General features: G+C 40.7%; 1 protein-coding gene across 1 annotated transcript in view; it reads left to right on the top strand.

Annotated features, from left to right (window-relative positions):
• PCSK5 (proprotein convertase subtilisin/kexin type 5) overlaps nt 1-26,835 on the top strand; it is a 451,676-nt gene that overhangs the window by 386,005 nt on the left and 38,836 nt on the right. Inside the window, exons 25-31 of the mRNA XM_019630362.1 lie at nt 6,742-6,784; nt 9,403-9,539; nt 10,392-10,592; nt 19,414-19,497; nt 20,742-20,937; nt 25,055-25,272; nt 26,225-26,461. Of these exons, the coding sequence (XP_019485907.1) occupies nt 6,742-6,784; nt 9,403-9,539; nt 10,392-10,592; nt 19,414-19,497; nt 20,742-20,937; nt 25,055-25,272; nt 26,225-26,461 (1,116 nt within the window). The remainder of the gene's footprint in view (nt 1-6,741; nt 6,785-9,402; nt 9,540-10,391; nt 10,593-19,413; nt 19,498-20,741; nt 20,938-25,054; nt 25,273-26,224; nt 26,462-26,835) is intronic.

The following is a 26,835-nucleotide window of genomic DNA, read 5'->3' as shown; positions in this document are numbered from 1 at the left end:
CTATCTAGCCTATCTAAATTAAGGACTCTCCTCTCCACTCTAGTCTCATCACTCCCTCACCCTCTATCTGAATTTATGTGGTAATTTATGTGTTCTTCATTCAATGCATATTTCTGGGGCATTTGCTACATGCCAGGCGACACTCTTGGTATTGAAGTGCAGGGAAACAAAACAAAACAGCTTGTCCTCATGGAGCTTGCATTTTAGTGGCTGTTGCATGCATTTATTGAAGATTTACCTTTAACTTACATCTAATAATTATCTAATTTCCATTTTAAGGTCTGTCTTCACCCTAAAATGTAAGCTCCAGAATGAGTGAATAAGTGAAAGAACATACAGCTGTAGTGAGCGATCCTTACAAGAACTCAGCTGTATATATTCATCTGTCACTTCCACCTCTAGTCAATCTAGACAAGGATGGAAATCCAGAAACAGCATGCCTATTATGATATTCCACTGTTGGAATCAGAGGACTAGGTAAAGAACTAGAGTCCAATAGAGAACTGAGCCCTCTTTTAGCCAACATTTGTAGACAATGATCTAGATTATTTATTCAGGTCTCTTCCACTACTGTGTTGCTCCAGGAGGCTGTGCCCCATTGTCAGCTGCACCATTTGTACTACTTCCAATTCAAATATTTATTCACTGTCCTTGGACACCAGTGAGGACACAATGATTGAAAATCATCAAAAGTCTCCTAACCAAATACTCTGTATCGCAGCGCCATTGAACTTTCCAGAAAAATCTTCTGCTTTGGCAAAGCTATCAGAGGGCTCATTTTATATTTGAGTGTTAACTATTTGAAGCAATTCTAAGTACAAGGCTTATTTGAATTATGTACTAAGTTGTCGTGCTATTTGGGGCTTATAATTAGTTGCACTCTTTGGGCATATAAATCTCTTATCCAGTTCATTTTCCTCACGTGGATTGAAAAATGTCAGTGACTCTCCTAAAAATTTATGCAGCATCATCTAATAACTAAGCACATATTTACTCTGGGAGAATATGCATTATTGACAATGTGCTTAATTATCTCCCAAAACAATTTAAGTATTGGCTGCTGGTAATACTTCTCTCAAAGGGAGCAGTAGTACATCTCAGTAGGGGGTGGACGATCTGCTGATGCTCCAAAAAGGCTGCAGATGCTCCTACAGGGAGTTGTTTAAAAGTGCTTGGTCCAAGTGACAGCCCCTAGTCTGGTTAGTGAGTCCAAGGCAAAGCCAAGAATAATGCTATTTCCTAGTCATCTGCCTCCTTTACAGAATCCTATCAGAAAAAACAATTCATATTAAAAGTGAATTTTTAAAAAAGAGTTTCTAAAAACATCTGCCACTGTTTTAAGCACATTCCGTGGAAGAACATCAGTCTTGTCCTGGTGATGTAGGATTTGAAAATTGCCGAGAAGCAAAATGGAGAGATGAGAAAACAGAAGTGGGCAGGAGTGGAACAGAAAATAAAGAGGCCAGCTCCCTCAGGGAAGATCTGTGGGGGGAGAATTTCCTAACTCATGGCCTTAACGACTTTCCTTAATAGCAATGTTTATTCTAATTAATTCTGTCACAATATTTATAAAGAAAGTATAGAAAGACTGGGGGTGACAAAAAAATGTATACAAGTGGTCACTTGGGTCAACCTTGCTCAAGCAGTAGTTCACCATAATCAGAAGCGTCTGGACACTGTTGGTAACCACTTTGGGCACCTCTTCTAAATGCAGAAATCAAACGTGACTTGTATTCATCTTTTGTTATCAGTATATATTGAGTATAACAATTTTAATACAGTTTTCCTTTCTTAAAGTGTGTATACATTTTTTTTGGCACTCTCTGAATATGCATTGCAGGTACCTGCTAATTTTTTTTTTAAACCAGTGTAGTGATTAATCAAAAAAAGTATGGAGATGACTGCTTTAGATTTCTGTTATCATGGAGCTTGAAGAGTCATTGGGGCTAGAAACCTATGAACAATGAGTGAAGCATCAGTTTGGTTTGATACTTTACCTAAGTGTGGGAGGCAATGGCAAAGCAAATAGAGCCCCAATTTTGGTCAAGCCTAGGATATAGGTGATTGGAACTGGGATGGTAATTGAACCAAAAGGCTTGAGATCCTATGGAAAAAGCAGAGCGCACTGAATTGCAATAAGGTGGACTCTGTTTTATGGAACATTTACAGTTGTGGCCTTAGAGGTCAAGGTTGAAGGAGCCTAATGAGTCTAGGCCACCTGAGACGGGACTGAGGTAGGTCTGAGCTCAGCATCCTCCCAAGAGCACAAGTTTAACATGCCCATTGGTCATCAGCCCAATGTAACCTAGGTCTCTGCAGTAATGGGACCCAGGGCAAAGAGGTGTCACTAGGCAGTGGCACAGGGAGGCCTGGCTAGCATGGGTATGAAAGACCTAGAAGCCTGAAAATGACTCTTGAAAAAAGTAGCCAAAGATAAGATAGGCGCAGCCTAACATTAACTTTTCCCCACACGTTTGCAGACAGTCAGTTCCGCCTAAACAGTATATCCAATTCATGGCTAATTCTGGCATACCTAAATCTTATATGATAAAAGCTATTCTCAAGACACTGAGTTTCTTCTGTCTCCCCCAAAGGAAAAATAAACATACAATAAGAACAACAAATTTAGAAAAAGCAAACTAGAGTCACTTTAGCTTGTATGTCTTTAATTGTGTGACTCAAAGTTTATGTAAAGCATAAAAATAAATTCTTTTTCTCTGGACATTTTAAAATGTTCAGTTCCACCTCCATTTTATTTGTATTTTTATTTTTGTTTTTACTGGTTTGATTGAAACTTTTTTCCATTGCATTTATTTATTTATTTACTTACTTACTTATTATTTTAATTGGGGAATTGGGGGAGGGGAACATTGTTGGGGAATTGGGGAAGGGAACCAGCCAAGTTGTTGTTCTTCAATCTTAGTTGTGGAAGGCGGTCGCCATCTGGCTGCCCGGCGGCAGCTCATGGCCTCTTAGCACAAGGTGCTGTGTTACAATCTTAGTTGCAGGTGTGCATAGCCACCATCCCATGTGGGACTCAAACCAGCAGCCTTGTTAAGAGCACGTGCCCTATCCACTGAGCCATCCGGGCGGCAGCTCAGCTCAAAGTGCCAAGTTCAGTCTTAGTTGCGAACAGACGTAGCCCACCATCTGGAACAGGCAACCTTGTTGTTAGGACCATGTGCTCTCACCAGCTGAGCCATCCTGCCACCTGTTGGCAGCTCAGGGGCAGCTCAGCTCGGGTGCAGCGTCACTGGCCCATGTGGGAATCGAACCGGTGGCCCTGTTGCTCAGAGCTCACACTCTTAAGCTAACTCTTAAGCCAGCCCTCCACCTCAATTTTAAAATATCCCCTTTCCAATACATTTTGATAAGTAAGATGTACATAACTCCTAATGTAGCCCTGATCCATCCCTATTCAATGGTGAAGGCTCTAGGCATTTCTGAAAACATAATAAAATGACAAAGGATGTCAGTGAACCCTGAAAAAGTCAATGTCTCCATGAGGACAGCAAGTGTGTGATTAGTTCCAGCACCGATGATCACCAAGGAAATGGTGGAAAGGTGATGTGGAGAATCATGGAAACCTCTCCAGACACAGTAGATGCTGTGGTCCTGCCCATCCCACCCCATAAAAATGATATCAGAAAAGTTAATTTTCTCAGGGAAGGAAGGCTCTATCCCCAACTTGACAAGGCATCTGCACACACATTCTCCTGAGTGACGATGTGAGCAGCTGGAAGCCAGCAACTGTTTCGGAAGGCTTTTTTCCAAATGTGTGAGGCTCTCTCTCTGAATTCTGACTGAACTTGCCTCCTCCCTTCTCAAAATATGCTCTCTCAGCTCAAAAGTTTGACAAGATCAAATAACCAGAGCTATTTAAACATCCTACTTTGGATAACACCTTCCAAGACAGTTAACAATTCTAGCTTGTTTAGACTCTTCCATTCCTCACCTCCCACCACACACACACACACACACACACACACACAGCCAGGAAAATTCATCTTTTCTCCTTAAACCACCCCTCCTTACCATCCAAATGCCAACTTGACTTAGAGTCAATTTCTAGGTTTGAGATTATGGCCTTTCCTTAATCCCATAACAGCTGCTTCTCAGTGGTCAAGCTAAACCCATTTAGTTTATGTCTGACTCATGGGTCTTATGGGGTGGAATTTTTTTTTTAAATAATTCTTACTCTTTAGAACAATTACTAATAATGAGAAAGACTAATGGGCATTCATAAGCTGTTATAAGATACAGTTCCTGTTCTATGCATTATTCATTTATGCAAACTGTTGTGAAGGTACCAAATTCAGTATGCAACTGGGCTGGAAAAGTCCCTGGACTCCAGATTACATTGGTATGCATATTTCTGAGGCTTGCTTCTATTTAACGTTTTCATCAGTGACCTGCTTAAAGGAGCAGAGAGCAAACTCATTAAGTTCCTCGATGGGAGTGATGGCCAGAACATGAGAGAACAGGATTAGAATCTCCCAGGCCTTGCCAAAATAGCAACACTGTCCAAGTCAAATCTGTTCACTGGGGACAGACAGGGAAAAGTAACCTGCCCAAATGCTAGCTGAGTAGTAGCTACTTATTTAGGAGCAGAATTGAAAAGAATATAGATGCAAACATAGACTCCTAGCAGGAAAAAACTTACCCAGTGGAACCACTAGTGTTCACTGGGGCCCTTGCAATCCCTTAAAATGAATTCCGATCTGCAATCCATGGACTGTGGGAGCAGAAAGCCCTCCCCAAGCATTTGAAGAATTCCAGTGAGCTTTTCTTTTTCATGGTACCTCGAGCTTCAGGTTCCTGATTCCACTTAATTAGCCTGGCTCATGGGTCATTTCACTGTCCTGTTCTGGTCTCCCTATAACAAACCATGTTGACCCAGACATGATAACAATTTTCTTCCCATGAGCAAGTCATGGCCTCCTGCAAAAGGGCCTGGCTATCTCCTTGGTTGTCTTGGCACTTGTTCAATCCTTCCAATTAAACTTCTACCCCAAATAGTTTTACAAGGTATTAAATATAGATAGTTTTCTCCCCAAAAGGAACTCTGCAGCCAGCTGTTAAGAAAATAACCTTTACACTCATGTTACCTAACAAAGGTGAGTATGACAAAGTCATGAGTCACTAGTGCTCTAGCAAAGGATCAGCAAACTTTCTTTGTACAGTAAAGTGACAGATGGCAAGTATTTTCTATTTCTGTTGCAACTACTCACTTGACACTGTAGCATGAAATTATTCACACGCAACATGCAAACGAAAGGGCGCGGCCAGATTTGGCCCTGGGGTTGGCCAGTTTGCCAACTCCTGCTAGACTCAGCTTCAGAATCTTTGACTTCTGGAAAGGCTCAGCAACCATGTTATCCAACCAGGCCATTTTAAAGCTGCAGAAATCAGGACCCAGCAAGTAGAGTGATGTCTATGCAAGTTCACAAGATATGTAAACCAGGGTTAAAACTTCAAACTAGAAAAAGGCAGCCCAGTTCCCAGGCCAATGTCCTCTCCACTGCATGATCACTAGGCTATTTGCAGAAGGTTCTGAGGATCCCTGTAAATGGCAGAGCCTCTTCTAGAAATGGTCTCACTATAACTTTTGGTGCTATGCATTAGTTGTGTTGTGTGTAATATACAGTAATGTTGTCTTTCAACAACCCTAGGAGGACCCAAGATGAATGACTAGCTAAAGATTCAGGCAAGGGCCTACCACCAAGAGGCAGACTTTGTGAAACCAAAATAGAACCTAGAGTAGATCAGAAAGGAAAACTATGCACCAAGTTCAGAGGACATTGTTTTGTTTTATTTAAATATAGTTAAAGGTGACATAAAATCTTCACATACCAAGAGGAAAATTTTAAAAAGGAGCAGTTGTTTTCCATCTCCTATTAGAATGAAAAGAGCAGGACTGAAATATAATAGATAGAAAGAACTTGCTAGAGGTTAGCTCTCACTTAGAAGGACTGCAGACCAGAAGTCAGAGAATTCCCTAAAAAATTGGATCTGGGAGTTGACGTCTTTCAGGGAGAGTTAGGAAGGAGGGAAATAGACTGAGTTAGTGATTCTCAAAATCCTTTCTCTCTCATTAACTCCCCTGAAAGCTGCAGGAAAGAGTCCTTCTCTGAGTCAACAAAGACACATTGACTCACACTATACCTAAGGAGAACAGGACAGTTTCTTTAAGAGGGTTGTGAAGTACAGAACACAAAGTGGATACTGTATTGGGAAAAAAAAAATTATCCAGATTTCAAAGGAACCTCCCAATAATCCCTCACATTGGCAGGCATTTGGGGTAATTCATGGAAAACCCACTCACTATTCAGGGTTGAAAGCCTGAAGCCCCTTCTGTGTGTGTGTGTGTGTGTGTGTGTGTGTGTGTGTGTGTGTGTGTGTTGATGCCTTTACCTTAGCAGAAGCCTGGAGTTTCTCAAAGTGAATGGTTTCTGATCTGTAATTTGAAAACCCAGTAGCTTGGGCCTATTCCTCCTTGAAAGTTAGGGCCAACTGCTTATGAGACTTCTTATTTTACTAGCTTTGATAAAGATAAATCATAGTGTACATCTTGTTACTAATTAAAAATGGTTCAATCTGTTCAAATACCACTTCTGGATAGTACATTTCATAAAACTATCCCAGAAGATTATTTGTCTCAAGCCAAAATTTTTCCAAAGCCCATTTTTCCAAATGAACTCTTGGTGATTATTATTTTTCATTATTATAATTTTTTTCCAGATGATCCAGGAACCTGCACGTCATGCACTACAGGGTATTACATGTAAGTCTGGCCTTCTTTTTCATGGCACTAACCTTTCTGCAGTTAAAGCATTACTGACTTAATCCTAAATCAGTGATTAAAGGAAAGAGGCCCTGTAGCCTGAAGCAACTCTGTCCTGTCAGCCTCTTAATGAACAGTTCTTGGATTCAGCAATAACAGCCCAGCTGTTTTCTTGCCTCAAAAGGAGGCCTTCTCTTTCTTGGTCCTGGAAGTCACCCAACCTGACACTGGTGTCTAGGAATCTTGCCATGGGTTACCAAGATTCAGACCTTGCTGGTTCTGGGCAGACCTTAATAAAATACCCGACCCCAGGCAAGCTGTTTCCATATGTCTGCATGGACACCTTGTCCTTACCAAGAGTTGGACTGTCTAGGATGAAGCCAGGTGCAACATTCGCTCTCAGTCATCTCCTGGGGAATGAGAGACACAGACCACTGTGTTAAATGAAACACAGACAACCACCACCCCCAAGTTCTCTAATACACACCTACAAATCTAACATGGTGTGCCTCAACATTACCACCCTTTCTTATTCCAGTCTTTCTTCCAGGGTCATTGGTGCCTATCTTGGGAGAAAAAAAAAAGTAAAGAAGGGAGATGAAAAGAAAGGGAAGGCCCATATTATGCATAGGCTATGTAAGTCCTCCCTGTCATCCTAAGAACTAGGGTGTTTTGTGATTAACAAACTCTCACATCCCTTTTTTCTCTTCACTTTTCCATGAACATCGTCAGGGACACAGGATCGATATCATTCTCCAGAAGAGAAAACACAAGCTCAGAGAGGCTATGGGTTCCCTCACATTGCACCAAAAGCTAGCAGAGGGTCTAGATTTGGGTCAACTCAACTTTGGTGGGCTCGATTCTAACAGGCTTGAAATGTGGCAGTGGGTAGGAGGACATTAAGAGAGATGAGGTGGATGAGAGGGAAATGGAAACCCAACAAGCTGAAACATATTCAAAACAATCAGTTAACCTTACCATTATTTAACTTATAGTTTTAATTCACCTTTCCCAGAGTAGACTATTATTCTCTACATTCACCATGTCTCTACATCCCTGCACTCCTGACCTACTGACTTAAATTATTGTTCCTTTTAAACAAGGGAGGAGGACTGAAGAAGAAGCCCGTAGACTCAACTATTAGAAGGTAGACCAGATGACAGTAAATGAGCCACCACAAATTTGTCAGTATGTTCATAGTTGGTATTTTCCCAGCATATGGCCTGCCACAGACACCCCAAGCAGAGATAAACAGCAGAAATGCAAGTGTTCCTTAGTGATGTCTCATGGTTGGGGGCACAAAATGTTCCTCAGAGAACCAAGGAAGGAGGACTTAGACTCAAAGAAATAGTAACTGTGAAGAAGTAGATGAGGAATTCTCCTCTTTATCCCTCTTACGACTTTGCATCCCTCCAGCCTAACTCTACCCTCCTTCATTTTGGTTCCAGAACATACCCTTTGACCTGCACCTATTTCCTTTGTCACCTGAGACCATCCTCTGTTAAACTTTGGAGCCAGCCCCCAGCCCTGTCAGCCTCTCCAACTCACCGCTGCCCACTAATAAGAATGTTTCATAAAGCCCTTTGAGAAAAAAATACAACAGATCTTTAAATAATGTCATTTCATTCAATGTCATTTCATTATAACACTAAGATGCTGTAGGAATTTAACTCTTGTTTATACAAATTAGCCTACGGTAAAATTGGTTTCGTTATACACCACTGCACTTGAAGTCGAAGAATTGACCACATTAAGTGAGGACCTACTATTCACTAAAAAGAACATGCCTGATATTACTATTTCACACATGTATAACCCTTCAGAATATTTAGTGACTTGAATACAGCTAATACAACACTGTACAATAAAAAGTTGTTAAGGAAGAAATGCAAAACCTTCCTCTGATGTCTTGTTAATGGTATAAAATTTATCAGAGGGCAAAGGTTCACTTCTTCCACTTCCCCTTCAAATGAAACTCTAATTTTCAGTTGAGCCTGAAGTACATTTTACTGTAGAATAAGAATAATGGACAGTAACACATAAAAACACACAGAGATAAAAGCTAAGGCACTTCACTGTTGATATTAGTAATCTGGTTACAGACATTTTGGTAAGCTACTTGAACTCAACACAGCTGTTTCAGACCTTGCTAGTGCCAGGTAGCAAAAGCACACAAACTGTCTGTTCAAACAGATCTTGGCTAAAATCCCAGTTCTATCTTTAACTACTTATGTGACTTTGAGGACTCCACCTTGAGACTCAGTTCCCTTATTTAGAAATTAAAGATAAGTAATAGCTACCTGTATGGGGATTGTGCTGAGGTTTTAATGCATTAATACTTGACACATAATCAGTACTCCATAAACATCAGCACCCTTTTCTTTCTCCCCAGACTCCTCCCCGCTGCCCTGAGAATGGGGCCTTGGAGGTCCCAAGAGAGGTGATTAATGACTTGTCAGGAGGGCACACACAGACCATGAGGAAGTTTTTTCCCTTGAAACCCACGTATCTCCACCTTTTAAAAATGATGTGTAGACATACCTAAGGAGATTAAATGATGGTGGTTAAGAGAAACACACCCACATAGCTCATGGAAGAAACTCTATCTTCTCCCCTAGGTTTGAACACCGCTGTTATAAAATCTGTCCTGAGAAGACCTACATTGAAGAATTTGAATGCAAAGCGTGCGATACCAACTGCGGCAACTGTGACCGGAATGAGTGCTACTGGTGTGAGGAAGGCTTCTTTCTCTTGGGTAAGCCTGAAAATGGCCTTGAACAAAGTGAAAACAGGGCTCCAGGGCTCCACCCAGAAATAGGAGTGCAGTTTGATTGGCTTCAGGGGTCTCTGTGTGCTGGCGCCTCCTGTCCAAGGAGGAATTTTAATTTGGTTTGAAAATAAACATTAGCCAGGACTACTTCCTTCTGCTTTGATTACTGAAGCATAGTTCCTATTTCACTAATTAATCTCAAATATCTCCAAGTTGATGGAAACAAGAGTGACCGTGGGGGCTGGGGGAGGAAGAAGGCAAACGCTTTGGAATCCAAGTCACCTGGAATATTCAGAACCCGGAATATTTCCTTGAGACATAACCCATGTTATATATTCCTGCACTGTGAAAGTTAAACGAGAGCCTTTGTCTTACGTTTTGGTCAATTCATTGACTCTGACGGTAATGGATGGTTAGGAAAGAAATGTACTGTGAGTCTTCCAGTTAAAGAACTAATAGTCCAGTGCTCTTGGATGCTTATGGGAGAGAGAGCAGGGCAGAAAGCCCACAAGGGCCTCCAGGTGTTCTCTATGGAGATTCATTTTATTTATAGTTTTTCAAGGCTTCCAGAGTGTAAAGTTCTTTATGCTCTCAACTCTTTGAACTGATGGCCAATTTAAATTCTCACCTAAAAGAAGATTTAAAGGGTTAGATTTTTTTTAAGACACATTTCTTGGTTGAAATAAGCTAACGCCATCTTGGTTTCTTTAAAAACAAACTCAAACAAAAATGTCCCTGAGGCTCCCTTTGGCCCGTTTAGAAGTTGGCCCTGCAGAGAGCACCGAGCTAAGCCGCCAGGGTTCCGTCTTCATGTTTCCTCTCTGTGTTCTTACGTAGGCGGCAGTTGCGTGAGGGAATGTGGCCCTGGCTTCTACGGCGACCCAGAGATGGGTGAATGTGAGCCCTGCCACCGATCCTGTGAAACCTGCACCGGCCTTGGCTACGACAAGTGCAGCAGCTGCCGAGGAGGGCTGCAGCTGCTGCATGGGACGTGTGTGGGTCCCACCCAGACCCAGATGGAAGGCAACTTCTGGAATGGTATGTGCTTCCTAAAAGAGATCACAGGTGTCTAGCTGCCTTCTCGCCTCCCTCCCTTCCTCCCTCTTTAACCCTTGCATTTGGGATAGCCACTAGATGAAGGCTGGACAGTGAAAAAAACGCTTGGAATGAGAATCGAGTTTAAGTCTCTTTGATGCTCTGGGCAGGAGAGGGAAGGAGGCTGGAGCTGGTATTTGGCCAGGAGGGAAAACCCAACGGGCAATTTACGATTGGTCTGGTTGCTTGAGTTTCTACCGGGGCGGAGCAGACCTCCAGAGAAATGGCCCGACTACCATTTTCTTGAAGATTTCAGAATAGCTTCTATCACATTCGTCATGTATCTCTTTACCAAGGTAAGGAAAACTGCTGGTAGAGTAGGTTTTTCAGTTAGGCAAAAAAGAACTGCTCTAAAGTATTGGAACTTAAGCTAAAACAACTGATCTGTCCGGCTGGCTTATTAGCAATTGCCATCATCCAAGCTTGCCTTCTAAAAGTTGCCCTCTCCAGTTGCAGATGGGAAAGTGGGGTTCCTGCGAAGGGGCAGGAGCGAGGAAGCGTGTGGGAGCCTGGAATCTAACAGGAAAGGCCTGCGTGTATGCATTCCCACCTGAGTCTACAGCCTAGAGCCGCAGTCACAGGCTTCCTTGCAGAGTAATTGCAAACTTCAGTGGCCTCTCCATGTGTCAGAGGTGGTTAAAAAAGAAAACCCTCTTCCTGCTGGAAAAATCTGACTCACATTCTATGCAGAGACCCTCACAAAAACAAGAGATGCTCTCTGTTTGATTTCAAGGCTAGGATTTGTTAAAAAGGTCATTTCAGTGCAGAAGCAACAGCAGAGGGGAGGTCTGCTCGGGACGGGTCTTCTGGTGAGAGTGAGAGATCTGGAGCAGGAGAAAAGGCTCTTGCTGGAATTCAGAGGAGAGATGTCCGTGGCTGCTGTCTACTACGACAGCACTGCATATGTGACTTAAAGGAAAAGCATCTCAGAGACCATGGCAAAACCAGCAGCCAAAGGCCACAGAGAACACAGGCTGATTTCAGAGACAGAGCTGGGAAGAAAAATCATTCAATCCAGACTGGGATATTTCCCGTGAATTATAGCTGAACCAAAATGCTGAAAACGAGTTTGTATGCCATTCAAGCATTTAAGAGGCAGTGCAGGCCAAGGGGAAAATAGTCTGGTGCTGTGTTCCTAGCTCAGAACATCTGTATTTTATCTGGCATCCAGATGATGAAAAAAGTCCAGGGAGCCAAGAAGCAAAGCAGACTTGATCCCCCAAATGATTACATGTCCCTTTCAACTGGACTACGCAGTTTGCAAGCAGAAACCAGGCCTTGATTGCTCCCCTTTGTTTAAAGCACCACACCCACCCCTCTGCATTTTCTACTATCAAAATGTAATGTTTGTGAAGAGACGGAGGAATTAGTTCATTTGGGGATTTAGCACTAATAAGGGATGCATGAAGCAGATGAGGATGTCTCTGATGGCTGGACAAAAGCAAGAAAGCGAATGACATGGCTGTACTTTTCCACTTCTATGATCTAGGACAGGGGTCGGCAAACTTTTGAGATGGAAGAGCCAATCCTGCCCCTCACAACAATTTAAAAATTATTCGAGAGCCATAAAACAAATGAAATCACCATTATGTGAATAATATCCTTTAAAAATGTTATAAATGAAACTATGATAGTTTTATTTTCATTTTTAATTTTACTTCAGAGCCACATGTGCATCTGCAAAGAGCCGCATGTGGCTCGCGAGCCACAGTTTGCCAACTCCTGATCTAGGAAATAAGACATATAGACTATTAAGAGAATAATATCCTTTAAAAATGTTATAAATGAAACTATGATAGTTTTATTTTCATTTTCAATTTTACTTCAGAGCCACATGTGCATCTGCAAAGAGTCGCATGTGGCTCGCGAGCCACAGTTTGCCAACCCCTGATCTAGGAAATAAGACATATAGACTATTAAGAGTGAGAAAAAGCTGTTCCTTTACTGAGCAAGGTGAGACTCAGCTTCCCCAGCATCGGTTAGGCACCACTGAAGTGGACAGTAAATGGAAATGCACTCCATAAAGTCCTGGGAGTATCTGAGCCAAGGCCTACATCTTTCTCCTGACCTTTTCCTTAAAAAAAAAGAAAAACACAAGGTCAAGGGTGTAACAGAGAGCGGAGGGTTCCAGAGAAAAGTACTAATTAGCCACACCTTTCAGATGATGGAAAGCAGATTGCAGTCACCCTGGGTCAACTTAGAGGGAGCCCAGACCAATTACAGAATGTTTATGAGAGAATGTAGCTGCCTAGGTGATGCCTACAAGGTGGTGGTGATGGTGTTTTAAACACAGATGCAGATCGAGGTAGGAAAGGTAAGATGGGACAAACTTCAGTCCATTCCTTCACACACGCTACTCCCCAGGGGAAACAATAAGATCATGTTTTCATCTTATGTTTGCCCCCATTGTCTGTGTCAGCATGTACTAGGAAAATACCCTTGAAATAAAAATCCAACTAGAGCTCTCTGAACTCCTCTTTGAATAAGGTAGCTATTCACGATGAGAGTGACAATGATGACAGGGCCATCATTCTTCATCATCTATCAACAGAGTGGAAATACCTCCTATCCTAGCCCAAGGATGGAGATTTCCCTACACATCAGACCACACCTGGCAAATACTCCAGCCACGACTAAGGAATCTCCAAAGATGGAGGCTCAACTCTTCGTTCTTCCCACCATCAAAAAGTCACTGCATAGAAATATAGATCATCCCCAGGTCCCCTGTCCCAGTCACTAATATATTGTAATTTAAAAAAAAAAAAAGATTACTTAGTCCAGTGTCCCTATACAGCAGTCACAGAATCGATATTAAGTACGTTGCTAATGGCTTCAGCAGTGACTCAGCAATCATACCGAGCCACCACTGGTGGAAATGTTCAGGTGTGGCAGGCCACGGACTTTGAAAGAAGATAATGGCTTCAGCTGGTTTCCTGAAACCGTTGTTGGCAACGGCAAGAGTTTACTCCATTACTGTTAAATCATTTGGATTTTCTTAAGTGGTTTTCCTCCTGGTAGCGCCGGAAAGTCCTAGGAATAATTCCTGCACATTTCCCCTGCCCACCTAGTCCCATCATTGATTAAAACCATGTTTGTAGTGGGCTCTAATTACATATTCTGAAGGTAGTCTAACTTACAAAGCACGGACATGGTGAATTAACTTTCAATCTTTGACTACATCCTAATAATTTATCACTACACTGTCTTTTGATCTTAACTCCTATGCTCTGAGAGAGGCTAGAAATCCAGAGTCCGTCACAAACACTGAAAGCCACTCATGCGTGAAAAAAAATCTCAAGAGTGGGAGATATGTTGCCTAATAGACCTGCACTTTAGAGAACTTTAAAAGATGCCATGAAAATCTGATTTTTCGAAGGACTTTGTAGATATGTACAATTGCCTCACTTAGAAATGAGGACATCATTTTTATTTAATTAACCAATCAGAGCTCAGAGTGCAGAAAACATACGTCTCTGGGTAAGTAATTAAATCTTTAGCCTAGTGGTATAAAGAAGCCAAGTGTATCCACTTTCACTGATTGCTAACATCCAGGAATTTTAGAAGGGGATTGTAAATTCATTGGCAGCTTGAAATCAGCTATGTTGGAAGTATTTATACCATGGAAATCGGCAAACATGAAAAAAAAAATCAAGTTTTTTGTTTTGTTTTCCAAAGAGCCATTTTACCAGTATACCACTGCTTTGGCCTCTACCAAATGATTTTATAATCCAAATTAATTACTAAAACATCTCTCTAGCAGACATAGCCTTTACAGTTATGCATACCTGAATCAAATCCTAGCTCTGTTCTTTACTAGCTACGTGACCTCAAACAAGTTACTAATCATCTCTGAGCCTCAGTTTCCTCATCTATAAAATGAGAGCATGAAACTACTTCACACTAGGGCATTTTGAAAATTAAATGAAAGGACACTTATAAAGCTCCAGGCACATAATAATGATGATAAAAGTTAATCTGTTCCCTAACCCTTTAACCTGATCTAGTTTTAACACATGAAACTCGCATTCACTTTCAAAGCAGCCTTCCCTAGCACATGAGAGAAAGCAGTTTTGGGGGCCTAGAGAGAATACAAGTCTGGGAAAAGTAGTCCCAGAAAGAAGGCAGCAAATAATGGTCAGTTGGGATGACCGATAGTCGGGCAGAGAGCCCTGACTTAACCAGGAATATATACTTGCACAGATGCTGATAGCAGCTTTATGTATAATAACAACAACAAAAAAGAAATCCAGTGAATTATGGTTCATGCAAATAAATACACAAACTATTAAAAATAATGTTTACAAGGAATTTCAATGGCAAGAGAAAATCCTATAAGATTTATATTAAATGCAAAATGTAGGTATGATATATGCAAAAGGTGTAAATGATTACACATATATACACATATGTAATTATATTCACACGTTCAATAAAAAGATGGGAAACCTATGTGCCGAAATATGCAGAGCAGACATTTCTGGGTGGTAAGCTTATAGGCAAACTTTATCTTCTTTATCCTTTTTGCATTAAAAAAATAAAACACTTTATTTTTTCTAATAAAAAAGAGCCTGTGCCCACTTCAAGCCCATCTTTGGTGAAGAGCGTGCTGCAGGAGCGACGAAGGTGGAAGTTTCAAATAAAAAGAGGTAACAGGGAAATAGGGAGGAGAAGACAATTGCAACAAATGACGAGAGTGTTATGTAAAACCAACCCAAGAAGCTGGGTGATGAGGAATCAATGGGATGAAGAAGTCATAAGAGAGAAAACAGATAAGAGGGGACCACAGTGTAAAATATAAGTCAGTGCTCAAAGGGGAAAGACTGGGAGGAAATTCAGCAGTGGAAACTTCTAGAACTCTTAAAGATGTTCCTGATATACTATGTGGTTAGGCCTGGGACAGGGAGGTTATCAAGAAAAGCCTCTGTCCTTGCAGCTCTTTAAAAGGCTAAGAAAGCACCTTTTACTTCCTTAGTCACTGCAGCATTATTGCAAAGATTCTAAAAAACTAAATGATTACCAATAGGAGACTAGAAAAATGAAGTACGATACATCTATGCCATGGAATACTATGGAGCCATAAACAAGAATGGGGAGGTTCTTTATGTACTGATAAATAATGGTCTTCAAAATATATTAAGTTACAAAAGAAAAAAAGTCAATGTGATAAACAGTGTGAATAGATACAGTTTGTATAAAAAGGGTGAAGGAGAGATTAGGAGGGAGACTTCACAGTGTATGCCTTTCCTACATCTGAACCATGTGAATATTATTTACTTACTAAAAAAAAGAACCCCTGTTTTATAAGATGGAGCTATAATTATTTTTGAAGGACAGACACTACATTTTCTTGGTCAAGGTGATTTTTGTTTTTGAAATCCTGTCCAGTAAAGAATTTCTGGAGTAGAAAAAAAAATCTGTGATCAAAGTTAACATTTACTTGTTGAGACTAAGTCATTAATAATCTTGTATAATAAAGAGCCCCGGCTGGGATGACTATCCATTGCCCATGCTTAATTGCTGTTAACTGTGTGTGCAGAGCACCCTCTAGTGGAGATACTAGGGCATTGCAAAATTTTACACCGAGTGTATCGCAGTAAAATATCAAACTGCCAAAATGTGAGATATATGTAATTATAAATACATGTGTATATGTAGATATATACATTATATTTTGTACAAATATGAAAAAATTAATGAAAACTCATATCTTTGTGACTACAACATTTTAGCATAAAAATAATAAAACCAAAAGAAAATCAACCCATGGCCTGGACATATATTAAAGATTTTCAAGGTGCTCAATGTCTGATGAATATTATTCTGTGATTATTTTTTAAATAACTCCTCTCAGCCATTAAGTTTTTCTTTTTTTTTTCTCAGCTTCATTGAGATATACTTGACATATGACATTGAATAGGTTAAACGTGTATAATATGATGATTTGATACATGTATACACTACAAAATGATCACTACAGTAAAGGTTAGTTAACACATCCATCACCTTCATAGTTACCTTTTTTTGTGGTAAGAACTTTTAAGACCTACTCTCTTAGCAACTTTCAATTATTCAATATAATATTGTTAACTATAGTCACCATGCTATACATTACATCCCCAGAAGTTATTCCTCTTATAATTGGAAGTTTGTACCCTTTGACCACCTTCATCCATTCCCTCTACTCCACCAGGAGCCCTGGCAACTGCTTCTATGAGTTTGGTGGTTTTTTTTTTAGATTTCACAGATAAGTGAGATCATACAGTATTAGTCTTTCTCTGTATTTCTCTTAGCATAATGTCCTCAAGGTTCACGCATTTTGTTGCAAGTGACAGGACTTCCTTCTTTTTATGGCTGAATAATATTCCATTGCCAATATATGCCACATCTTTTTTATCTGTTCATCTATCAGTGAACACCTAGGTTGTCCCCATGTCTTGGCTATTGTAAATAATGCTGCAATGAACACTGTGTGCAGATATCTCTTTTAGATAGTGATTTCATTTCTTTCAGTTATATACCCAGAAGTGGGATTACTGGGTTATATGGTAGTAGAATTTTTAATTTTTTGAGGAAACTTCATATGTTTTCTATAGTGGCTGCACAAATTTACATTCCCACCAACAGTGCATGCAGGTTCCCTTTTCTCCACATCCTCACCAGCACTTGCTGTCTCTTGTCTTTTGTTTGTTTTTTTTGAGTCTCTTTTTTTTTTTTTTTTTTTTTTTTTTTTTTTTTTTTTTTTTTTAGCTGAGCCATCCCGCCACCTGTTGGCAGCTCACGGCTGCTCAGCTCGGGCTGACTCGAACCGCTGTTGCTCAGAGCTCAAACTCTTGAGCGAGCTCTTAACCAACTGAGCCACTCAGCCGGCCCTCGTCTCTTGTCTTTTGGATGACAGCCATTCTAATAGGCGTGAGGTGATATCACATGGAGGTTTTGATTTAAATTTCCCTATTGATTAGTGAGAACTGATGTTAGCAACAGAAATGTTGCTCATCTCTCTGTTGCCCTCTTTTGGGGATTAACCGATATTGTCAGGTTTAAAAAAGACCTTCGGGAAAAAGAGTCATGTTGAGAGTCAGACAGACCACTTTTGTGAAAATCCTGCGACTAGCATTGCACTGCCCAGGGCTAAGTGAGCTCTTAACAGATTCCCCCCAGGGAGAAGTACATCAGTCAGTCAGTCAGTCTACTGGAAAACCAGGGCAAAGTTTTCTCTCCAAACTCGGAAAAAGACTGCCACTCAGCATGACAGCATGGACAATCATTTATATCTCTGTGTCTACATCCATGCCTACCTACGTACCTTTGAATCTAGTTTTTTTCTGTAACAAGGCTCACCAGCTTATTAACCATGAGTGCCATCACAGAAACCAAGCCAAGTCTCCCGGTGCCACTCCAGGTATAGAACGGAGGGAAGAGAGAGGGAAATAAAACAAAAGCCTCAGAAATGCAGTAGCTTGGTAACAAATGAAGGAATCGGGAGAGAGGAGAAAGGAAGCAGACGTTTCAAAATGCCATTTACTGAGCTGTTGTGTGCATGCTGCACGCAAGTTACCTCATTTAGTCTTCACAACAGTCCTGAAAGGGAAGAATCATTTTCTCTCATTTTAGAGACATGGAAAAGTAGGACTCTGAGATTTAATTACCGTATCCATGGTTACCCTACCCATAAGCAGCACAGCTGGGATCTGAAGGCAGGTGTGACTAGAGAGCCAACTCTACCAGACTGACTCTCGGAAAGAGGAGAAAGGAATTGTAAGGCAACAGAGAGAGGGAAGGAAGAAGGAAAGAAGGAGGGAGGGAGGAAGGGAGAATGGTAAGGTGCCAACAATAACAACTGTCTGAAGGTCAGGGTCATTCATATCACACATTCTGATCTAGAGCTTCTTTTTCCAGTTTTCCCCCGTGTCAGTCTGCTCATTCCCAGCAATTACTGAAATTGAGTCACGATCTTGATGTACATTGATTGAGTGATGTCTTGGAGGCTGTTGTGTATGTCTCTGAGACTTTCCCGTGGAGTTGCTGACTTCCTGGAAAAGCCTGCCCATCAAGTGTTCTTAGAGGGAAAGAGGCAGGGGAAACGGCTCTAATGTTTCCCAGGTTAATGCTGTATTAACCTGGGAAGGCCTGCATATCACCTGAGCAACCAGAAAGCTCCATTTTGGTGATGTTTAACAATGATTTGGGACAAATTTAAGATGAGATAAATTTAGGTTGCATTCCACCATGGCTACTCTGAGGAATACAGAGACCCAAACATTGACCAATTATGAAATCTATTTCCAAAGAACAAAAAGAAAAGAAAAGAAAAAAAAAGTTTCTCCATGAAAGACACAATAATGTCTCAGTTACCATCTTGGAGTAAAGAGCAGTGGGGCAATAAATGCTTACCTTTGACTTGAAAATTCTTTCATGCATGCACACACACAACCACACCCTCACTCCACATATTTTTAATATATAAAAGAAGTAACATTTGTTCGTTCAAATATCCCCTTAGTGTTTAAGGCTATCTTGTCCCTGGAATTTTGCAGAGAAAGTCTTGATAATCAATTGTCAAGGAATGAGTAAGAGAAGAAAATAAATGAATGAAATCCACATCATAGGCAATGGGTGGGTGTCCACACATCTAGCAAATGTAAAATTGAAGGGATTCTATTTGGGGCAGGAAGGGAGACAAGATTGCCCATGAGATCGTCTCCAATACTGTACTGCTATGAGCCTGCGCAAAGGAATCTAACTTCTTGTATCTTTCCCTACACAGACATTTTGAGAAAATACCAGCTTTGTCATTCTTCTTGTAAAACTTGCAATGGATCTGCAACCCTGTGTACTTCATGTCCAAAAGGTTAGTGTGGGGTGTGACAGGAGGTGGCAGTGGCCAAGCCAATTCATTGTAACTCATACATATTATCATCTTTAGGTAAGGGGTTTGCAGGACACGATCTAGTCCCAGCACATGTTCCTATCACAATGGCTACTCTGGAGAAATGCAGGGACCCAAACACTGACCTGGAATAAAAACTGGCTTTCAAGGGACCAAAGCAAAAAAAGAAATGCTTCCTATCCAAAAGCATGATGACGTTAGCAATGGTTTTGGCTACAGAGTTTGTTAGGGTTTCTGGGTACTTGACGCTTCTAGAGGTTCCACTGCTCTTTTCAAGTGCGTTAGCCAAAACAAGAGAACTTACAGAATCTAAGTGGGGATAAATAGTCTACCTATTATTTCTTTCTTCATTTCTGGTACTGAATTTAGGGGAGAAAAAAAAAGAGCAACAACAGAACAATTTAAATTAATTGCTTCATTGTCTATAAAAACAAAACATCAGAAATAACAACTTCCCTGAATTAGGGAATTATTTTATTAACATGGTGCATTAACATTAAGAATTAAGAATGTTATGCTCCCATTAAAGTGATCATTATGTTGGAATGAGCAATGTTAACAGTGAGATGGGATGCAAAAACAACAGAATTTAAAATGATAGGTGTATCATGATCCTACACCTTCAAAATATAAAAGCTTCCACACAAATATGGAAGGAATTTTCTTGGAATTTTGCAGTTGAGTATGATTTTAAAATTGTTTTCTTTAATAATGACATTACCTGATTTTTTTCAATTAAAAATAAATAGACGGATCATTCGTTGGGTGGAAGAGTTGCTACTATGTTAGTGTCCTAACAAGATAGGCTTTGGGAAACAGACTAGATCCCATCAAGCTGTGCCTGTATAACTGCCTTACACCAGGAAGACAAGCGACAGTGTTAAGTGGCTGATCAGATGGGCAAAGGGAAGCCCCAAAGTGACCCGCACCAATATCAGTAGGAAAGCAGAAAAAAAACACACACACAAAAAAAAAACGGGGCAAAAGTCTCCTGTTGTCAATTTCCTTTCTAGAGATTTAACTCATCCTGCAAGATGCAACATCACTGATACATTTTGGTAAGCCTGAAATAAGTCTTCCAGATACTTGGGTCTTTGGAGCAGTTAAAAAAGCTGTTGCAAGTGTCAGTTCTCTGTATGGATGTGTGTGCTGTTTTAGCAGACATGTGATGACTGCCTGACCTGCCTTCTTCCTTGGGTTTCTAGACTCATATTTGCTGGCTCAGACCTGCGTCTCTACCTGTCCCCAAGGCATGTGGCCCTCAGTGAGGAGTGGCAGCTGTGAGAACTGTACAGAGGACTGTGCTTCTTGCTCAGGAGCCAATCTTTGCAAAAAGTGCCGAACTCAGCTGGAATACCCTCTCTTCCTCCATGAAGGCAGGTGCTACACCAAGTGCCCTGAGTAAGTTTCCCTCTTCCTTTCGCTTCCGGCTCCTGTTCATTCTCCTGCAGTACTTTGGAGACAATTCCTTCCCATTCACCAAAGCACTCTTCCCCTCCCTGGTTCCAGCGCCTACGTACGTACCTACCCCTTCTTGACTGTCTAATATCACTGTGGGTCACAGCAGCCAAAACTTACACAACACCAGATGCATGCTTCTCTCTTGCGATGATTATATGAGTATATTTTTACTTCTGTGAAAACATTGTTCTTTTTCTACCTTGTATTTATGATCAAGTAGTTGTCTTTTTTCCATCACAAAAGTAAGGCTGTGATAGGCTGTGGAACACATGAACCGCTTCTAACTGTTGAAAGTAGATGAGGTAGGAATCATAGATAATAAATAAATACCGGTTAATTGTTTATGGGTTTCTAATGGCTTCCTCAGCCCCCTGGTTTAGAATTCCTTCACTCTTCCCATCAGTAGTCCCACCTCCAGGATTTACCTGAAAGGGAAGTGGTGATATCAAGTGGGAAAGTATATCACGCAACTTTCCAGTGACAAGCAACAAAAATGCCAAGTAGAATGACTGAGACAATACAGGGCTTATTATCATACCTAACAAAGCCTTTAGAAATCCAGTATTGGTTCCTTCAGTGGCCAACACCTCCTTAAAAACCCACCATCTTTCCATTTTGCTCTTGTATCTTCTTTAGCCTTTCCTCCCCTGACTCACATTATCTGCCCCATCTCCACATATCACCACCCCACGCTGCAACAACCGGAAACAGAAAAGGGCATGTTTCTCCTAGGTCATCTCATGTTAAGAGGAAAGAAAACGTCCTCAGACTTCCCTTCACATATTCAATTCAATTCTACAGATACATATTCAGCACGTACTGGGTGTAAGAACTGATATTGGAAGCTACAGTATGATCAACTGAAGGAGGTCTGAGCCTGCAAAAGGCCAACAATCCAGTAGGGGAGGTTTACATCAATCACCATCATACTTCTCAGAACCAAAATCGTAAAGGGCTAAGAAATTCCAAGGGAAAAGAAACAATTGAGAAACAGCTGCTGGTTGAGTGTCTGTGATATCTAGGCACTATGCTAAGTGCTTCAAATGTACAATCCATTAATCCTCACATGAATCCTCATATGCAGATACCACTATTTTCCCCACTTGACAGATGAGGAAAGAGGTAGCATGCTCAATATCACACAACTAATACACGGTATGGTAAAGATTTCGACCCAAATCTCTCTAGCACTGAAATCCATTTGTTACGTCATTGCACAAAGCCACTTTCTCATCCAACTGAGATTTCTTCTTTTTTAAATAACAGCTTTATTGACATATAATTCACATACCACACAATTCAGCTATATAAAATGTACAATTCAATATTTTTTAGTATATTCATACAGTTGTGTGATCATCACCACAATTGATTTTAAAATATTTCCATCACCCCCCACCAAAACAAAAAAAAACAAACCCCTGTACCCTTTTAGCAGTTACTCCCAATTTCCCCCAGCCCTAAGCAACCACTAATTTACTTTTTGTCCTTATTGATGTGCCTATTCTTAAACATTTCATATAAAGAGAATGCTAAAAAATAGGATCTTTTGTGACTGGCTTCTTTTATACAGCATAATATTTTCAAGTTGTTGCTATTTCTGAGAAATTGCCCTTTTGGGTGTGATCCATCCTAAAACAGCAACAAAATTTATAACAGGAACATAACCTGCAATAAAATAGCAACGAGGTATTCAGAATTACTTATAAGTCAGCACTAGTGGCCACCGCTTGTTCAAATGTAGTATATACTCATGAAAGACAAAAGTTCCAGTAGTAAGATACATCATTATAGTGATTGTTTAAAAGACAATGTAAAACCTAAGCTGTGTTCATAGTCACCAAATATGAACAGATTTGAAGCTCTGGTAGAAGAAAAACGGTCTTCCTTTAAGCACTGTCACTGTGGGTGTCTAAATTATAGGCAAAGCTCCAGAACCACACAGCTTTCACATTCCATATATTTATCTGAGCCAAAAGACTTCAACATAAAGTGCTTTGAATTTAACAATTTAATATAGGTGGCCATTTCTCCTAAAAAGAAACATCTGTCTTCTTAAACAAAAATAACAGTGAAATAAAGTATTCACAAATAAATTTTGTAAATGCAAAGAGAAGACAAGAGGATAAATTACTGGGCAGATCTACAAGGTGTGATCTAAAATTANCTCATATGTGGGATCCGAACCGGGGCCCTCTGGCGTCCCAAGCCAGTTCTTAACTAACGCGCCACTCGGCCGGCCCTCTCTCTTCTATCTTACTTAAAAAATTTGAATTTACCTTCAAATAGTGCACTGCTGTTACAGTGGTACTTAACAGATAAATTCAAATCACATTGCCCCACTTTACTAGCTGTTTGCCCTTAAGTAAGTTGTCTCAGTTCCCTGAGGCTCAATTTTTACATGTGTAAAGTAGAAATCATAATATGTAAATCACAAGGTTTGCTATGAGGATTAATCATAAAATTCATAATTATCACTAATGTACATTAATTACTTAATAATATGTCAGGTACTATTTTAATAAGTTTCTCAGTAATAACTTCTTTAATTTTAGGTACTTACAGTAACCCCCATATTACAGGCCTGAGACACAGACATGTCGTGTGACTTGCCCAAGGTTGCACAGCTCATAAGTGAGATGGCTGGGCTTTGACCCCATGTAGTCTTGTGCCAAAGGGCAAGTTCCTAACTGCCACACTCTAGTGTCTCATTTTTTAGGTTCCATAAGGTGAAACATTAAGTTGATGAAGTCCCTAGTGTACTATCAGGAATATAGTAGAAACTTAATTAAGTTATATTTAGCCCCCGAAAATCTTTTCAATAGAGGTTACATCTATTATTATGAAGACGTGAATAGCACTCATGTCGCCTTCTATTTCAAGATGTTTTTTAAATTGAGAAATTAGAAGAACTCTGAGGTACATTTAACATGTCTTATTGGGTCGTTGGGAAAGTCATGACGTATTTTTCTATGTTTTTCATTGCAAAAATGCGTCATGACTTTCCCAACGACCCAATACATTCCTTGATCCCATTCAATACAACTTGAAGCTTGAATTTTTAAGTGGAGATGCACATGGGTACACAGAAGTCAAAGGTAGTAACCAGTTCATGTGGCCCTACTACGTGTGATAAGTACTAGTTCCTCTCATATGTGTTATCTAATTTAATCCTCACAAGTAGTAGGAAAGAGATTGTAAGAAAACTGGTAAGAAAACTGAGAATCATTAGGTTTGTTAATATAATTAGTAGTGAATCTAATGAGTAAAGAGTCTAAAGTAACCCAGCTTGTAAATGAATACTGTCTGAGTAACCATGATCCTTCCACCACACTCCACTTAGGAGCAAAGCTTAGAATTCAGCCTGTGCTTCCCTCCTCGGTTTCAGGTATTATGCAGAAAACTCCACAGGACGCTGTGAGAGGTGCNGGAAGAAGTGAAACATACAAACATGTCCTCCAACAGCAGTGCTCCAAATATGTTTGATGCTGTGTGCAAATGTTATATGTGTGTGTTTGAAAAAGCCATCAGAGGTTGGCTGAGAATATCCAACAGCAAAAGTGGTTCCATTTTTATAGGGAATTAAACCTTTTGAGCCTTTTAAAAATAATGTTTTGAATTTGTTAAATTTAAATTTTTCATTATATTAAACATATTAAATTTTTCAACATATTTTTCAACATATTTCAACATATTCAACATTTTTCAACATATTAAATTGAATAAAAAGCATTTTCTACTCTAACATAAGGCTTTAACAAAAAAAAGAAAAGAAATAAAAATTAGGAGATAAAATAGGGAAGTCAGAAGATGACTGACCTATACATAAATTAACAAGTTATTTTCAAATAAACCAAAATCACAAGGATGATATCTATCCTTTTCATTTTATTTTTCCAGACTGGATTTTTGACACTTCCTCAGGAAGTCTGATAGATTCATGGTGGTCCACAACAGTAGCAGTCCTCCCGTTTTCAGTCCTAACTCCTTTGCCACCAGGTGGGAATCATTTCCCTACTTGGAAGGCTTCTCCAGCCTGTCTCTCTTCTCCCTACAGGGGCTTCTATGCAGGTGATGGCATCTGTGCACACTGTAGCTCCCCTTGCAGAACATGTGAAGGAAATGCCACCAACTGCCACTCTTGTGAAGGAGGCCTTGTCCTGGACCAGGGAGTGTGCCAGAGAGCCTGCTCTGAGAGGCACGTGGCCGTGGAGGGGGTGTGCAAGCATTGCCCAGAGATGTGTCAGGAATGCATCCATGAGAAAACATGCAAAGGTACCTGGGAACATCTTAGGGGAGAGTGTGGCTCTGCCAAGCCACCCAGCTGGGGGCCAAATATCTGAGGGTGGGGTTTCCAAGCAGGACTAAGGGAACCAGTGTCCCTACCTTTACTGAAATTTATATACCTCTGTGCATGTCACTGAGGAAAGTGAGGGTGAGATAAACCCTGTCCATCATGGATTCTGAGTGTTAAGACAGACAAGAGCCCCTTTTACATGTTTTCTTCCATTTGTGTGTACTGAGCATTTAGGGTGTGCCAAGCACTGTACCAAGCTACCAGCAACTATAAGACTAAGAATAGCACTCTGGCCAGGAGTTTTTTCTCTGGAATTATCTCCCAAGAAAGGCTTATTTCCTCTGCAGAATAAAACAGACTCATTTAACTGGTGCTGTCCTATTCAAAGGATTCTCTTGGGATAACCTAAAGTGTTTTCCAGAATTCCCTCCAAAAGAAGAGAATAAACACAAACCCACAAAGCGTCCTTCATACCAATTAACCGTGTATATTTTCATCAGTCTATCCTATCAGCAAATGAAAAATTAACTAACCCAAGAATTCCTAAATGGCTTTCAATATTAAATAGAGCCTCAGGTGCTCAGTACAGCTTGAAAAATCTGGTAATGCTTTCCAGGTTTTCAGAACAATACCTCCAGCATCTTAGCTATCACTCATCAGCCACTGCACTATAATTTTTTGCATTTCCAGGAGGCAGATCATCTCAGGATATAAACCCAGCACCATCTAACTTGGCCTCCATATGTGGTCTCCAATCCCAAGGCAGAGCTTGTGAGACATCGAGATGTGTCCTGGTGGGGTGGGGATCGGGCAAGTGTACACTCAGGTCAAGTGAACCAAAGTGATGGGGGTGGGCTAGCCACTATGGAAGAAATGAATTCCTTTCTCCTGTCCTCCTGGGGGTAACTTGCTGTCTGCCCCTCCCCCCAGACTGCATGCCTGAGTTCTTCCTACACAAGGATATGTGCCATCAGTCCTGTCCCCAACACTTCTACGCAGACGAGCGCCAGTGCGTTCCCTGCCACGAAGACTGTCTGGAGTGCAGTGGCCCCTCGGCGGATGACTGTGACCTCTGTGCTGACTCATCCTTGGTTCTCTATGATGGGCAATGTTTGAACGAGTGCCCAGCAGGGACTTACTATGAAAAAGAGACGAAAGATTGCAAAGGTAAAGACTGAGCACTGCATCCCCAGGGAGCCTAATGGGATATGGGTTTCTGCTGAGACAAAGTAGGTTCTGGGGTTTGCACAGTTCCAGCTCCAGAGCTGTTGTTCCACCTCTTTCCCTCATATTTTAAATCTGCTCTAATTTATTATTTTTCTGTAAATGAATCATTCGTTAGCTTTGATCGTGTAACTTTTATTAGCAATGAAACATGTTGACCCTCCTCACAACAGTGGCTGATCAAAAAGGATTCTCACATGAAGATGTATGACATGGGCCTTCAAAAGTCATCCAAAAAGGAAGGTTTTTCTTAAAACTTTAACTCATGAAGGTTTATAGCAGCGTAAGGAACGCTGTGCCACAGAGGATTTTCTTGG

This window comes from Hipposideros armiger, unplaced genomic scaffold, assembly GCF_001890085.2.
Source record: "Hipposideros armiger isolate ML-2016 unplaced genomic scaffold, ASM189008v1 scaffold_903, whole genome shotgun sequence".
Lineage (NCBI taxonomy): Eukaryota > Metazoa > Chordata > Mammalia > Chiroptera > Hipposideridae > Hipposideros > Hipposideros armiger.
The sequence above is the reverse complement of the archived record's forward strand: the minus strand, read 5'-3'. Positions and strand labels throughout refer to the sequence as shown.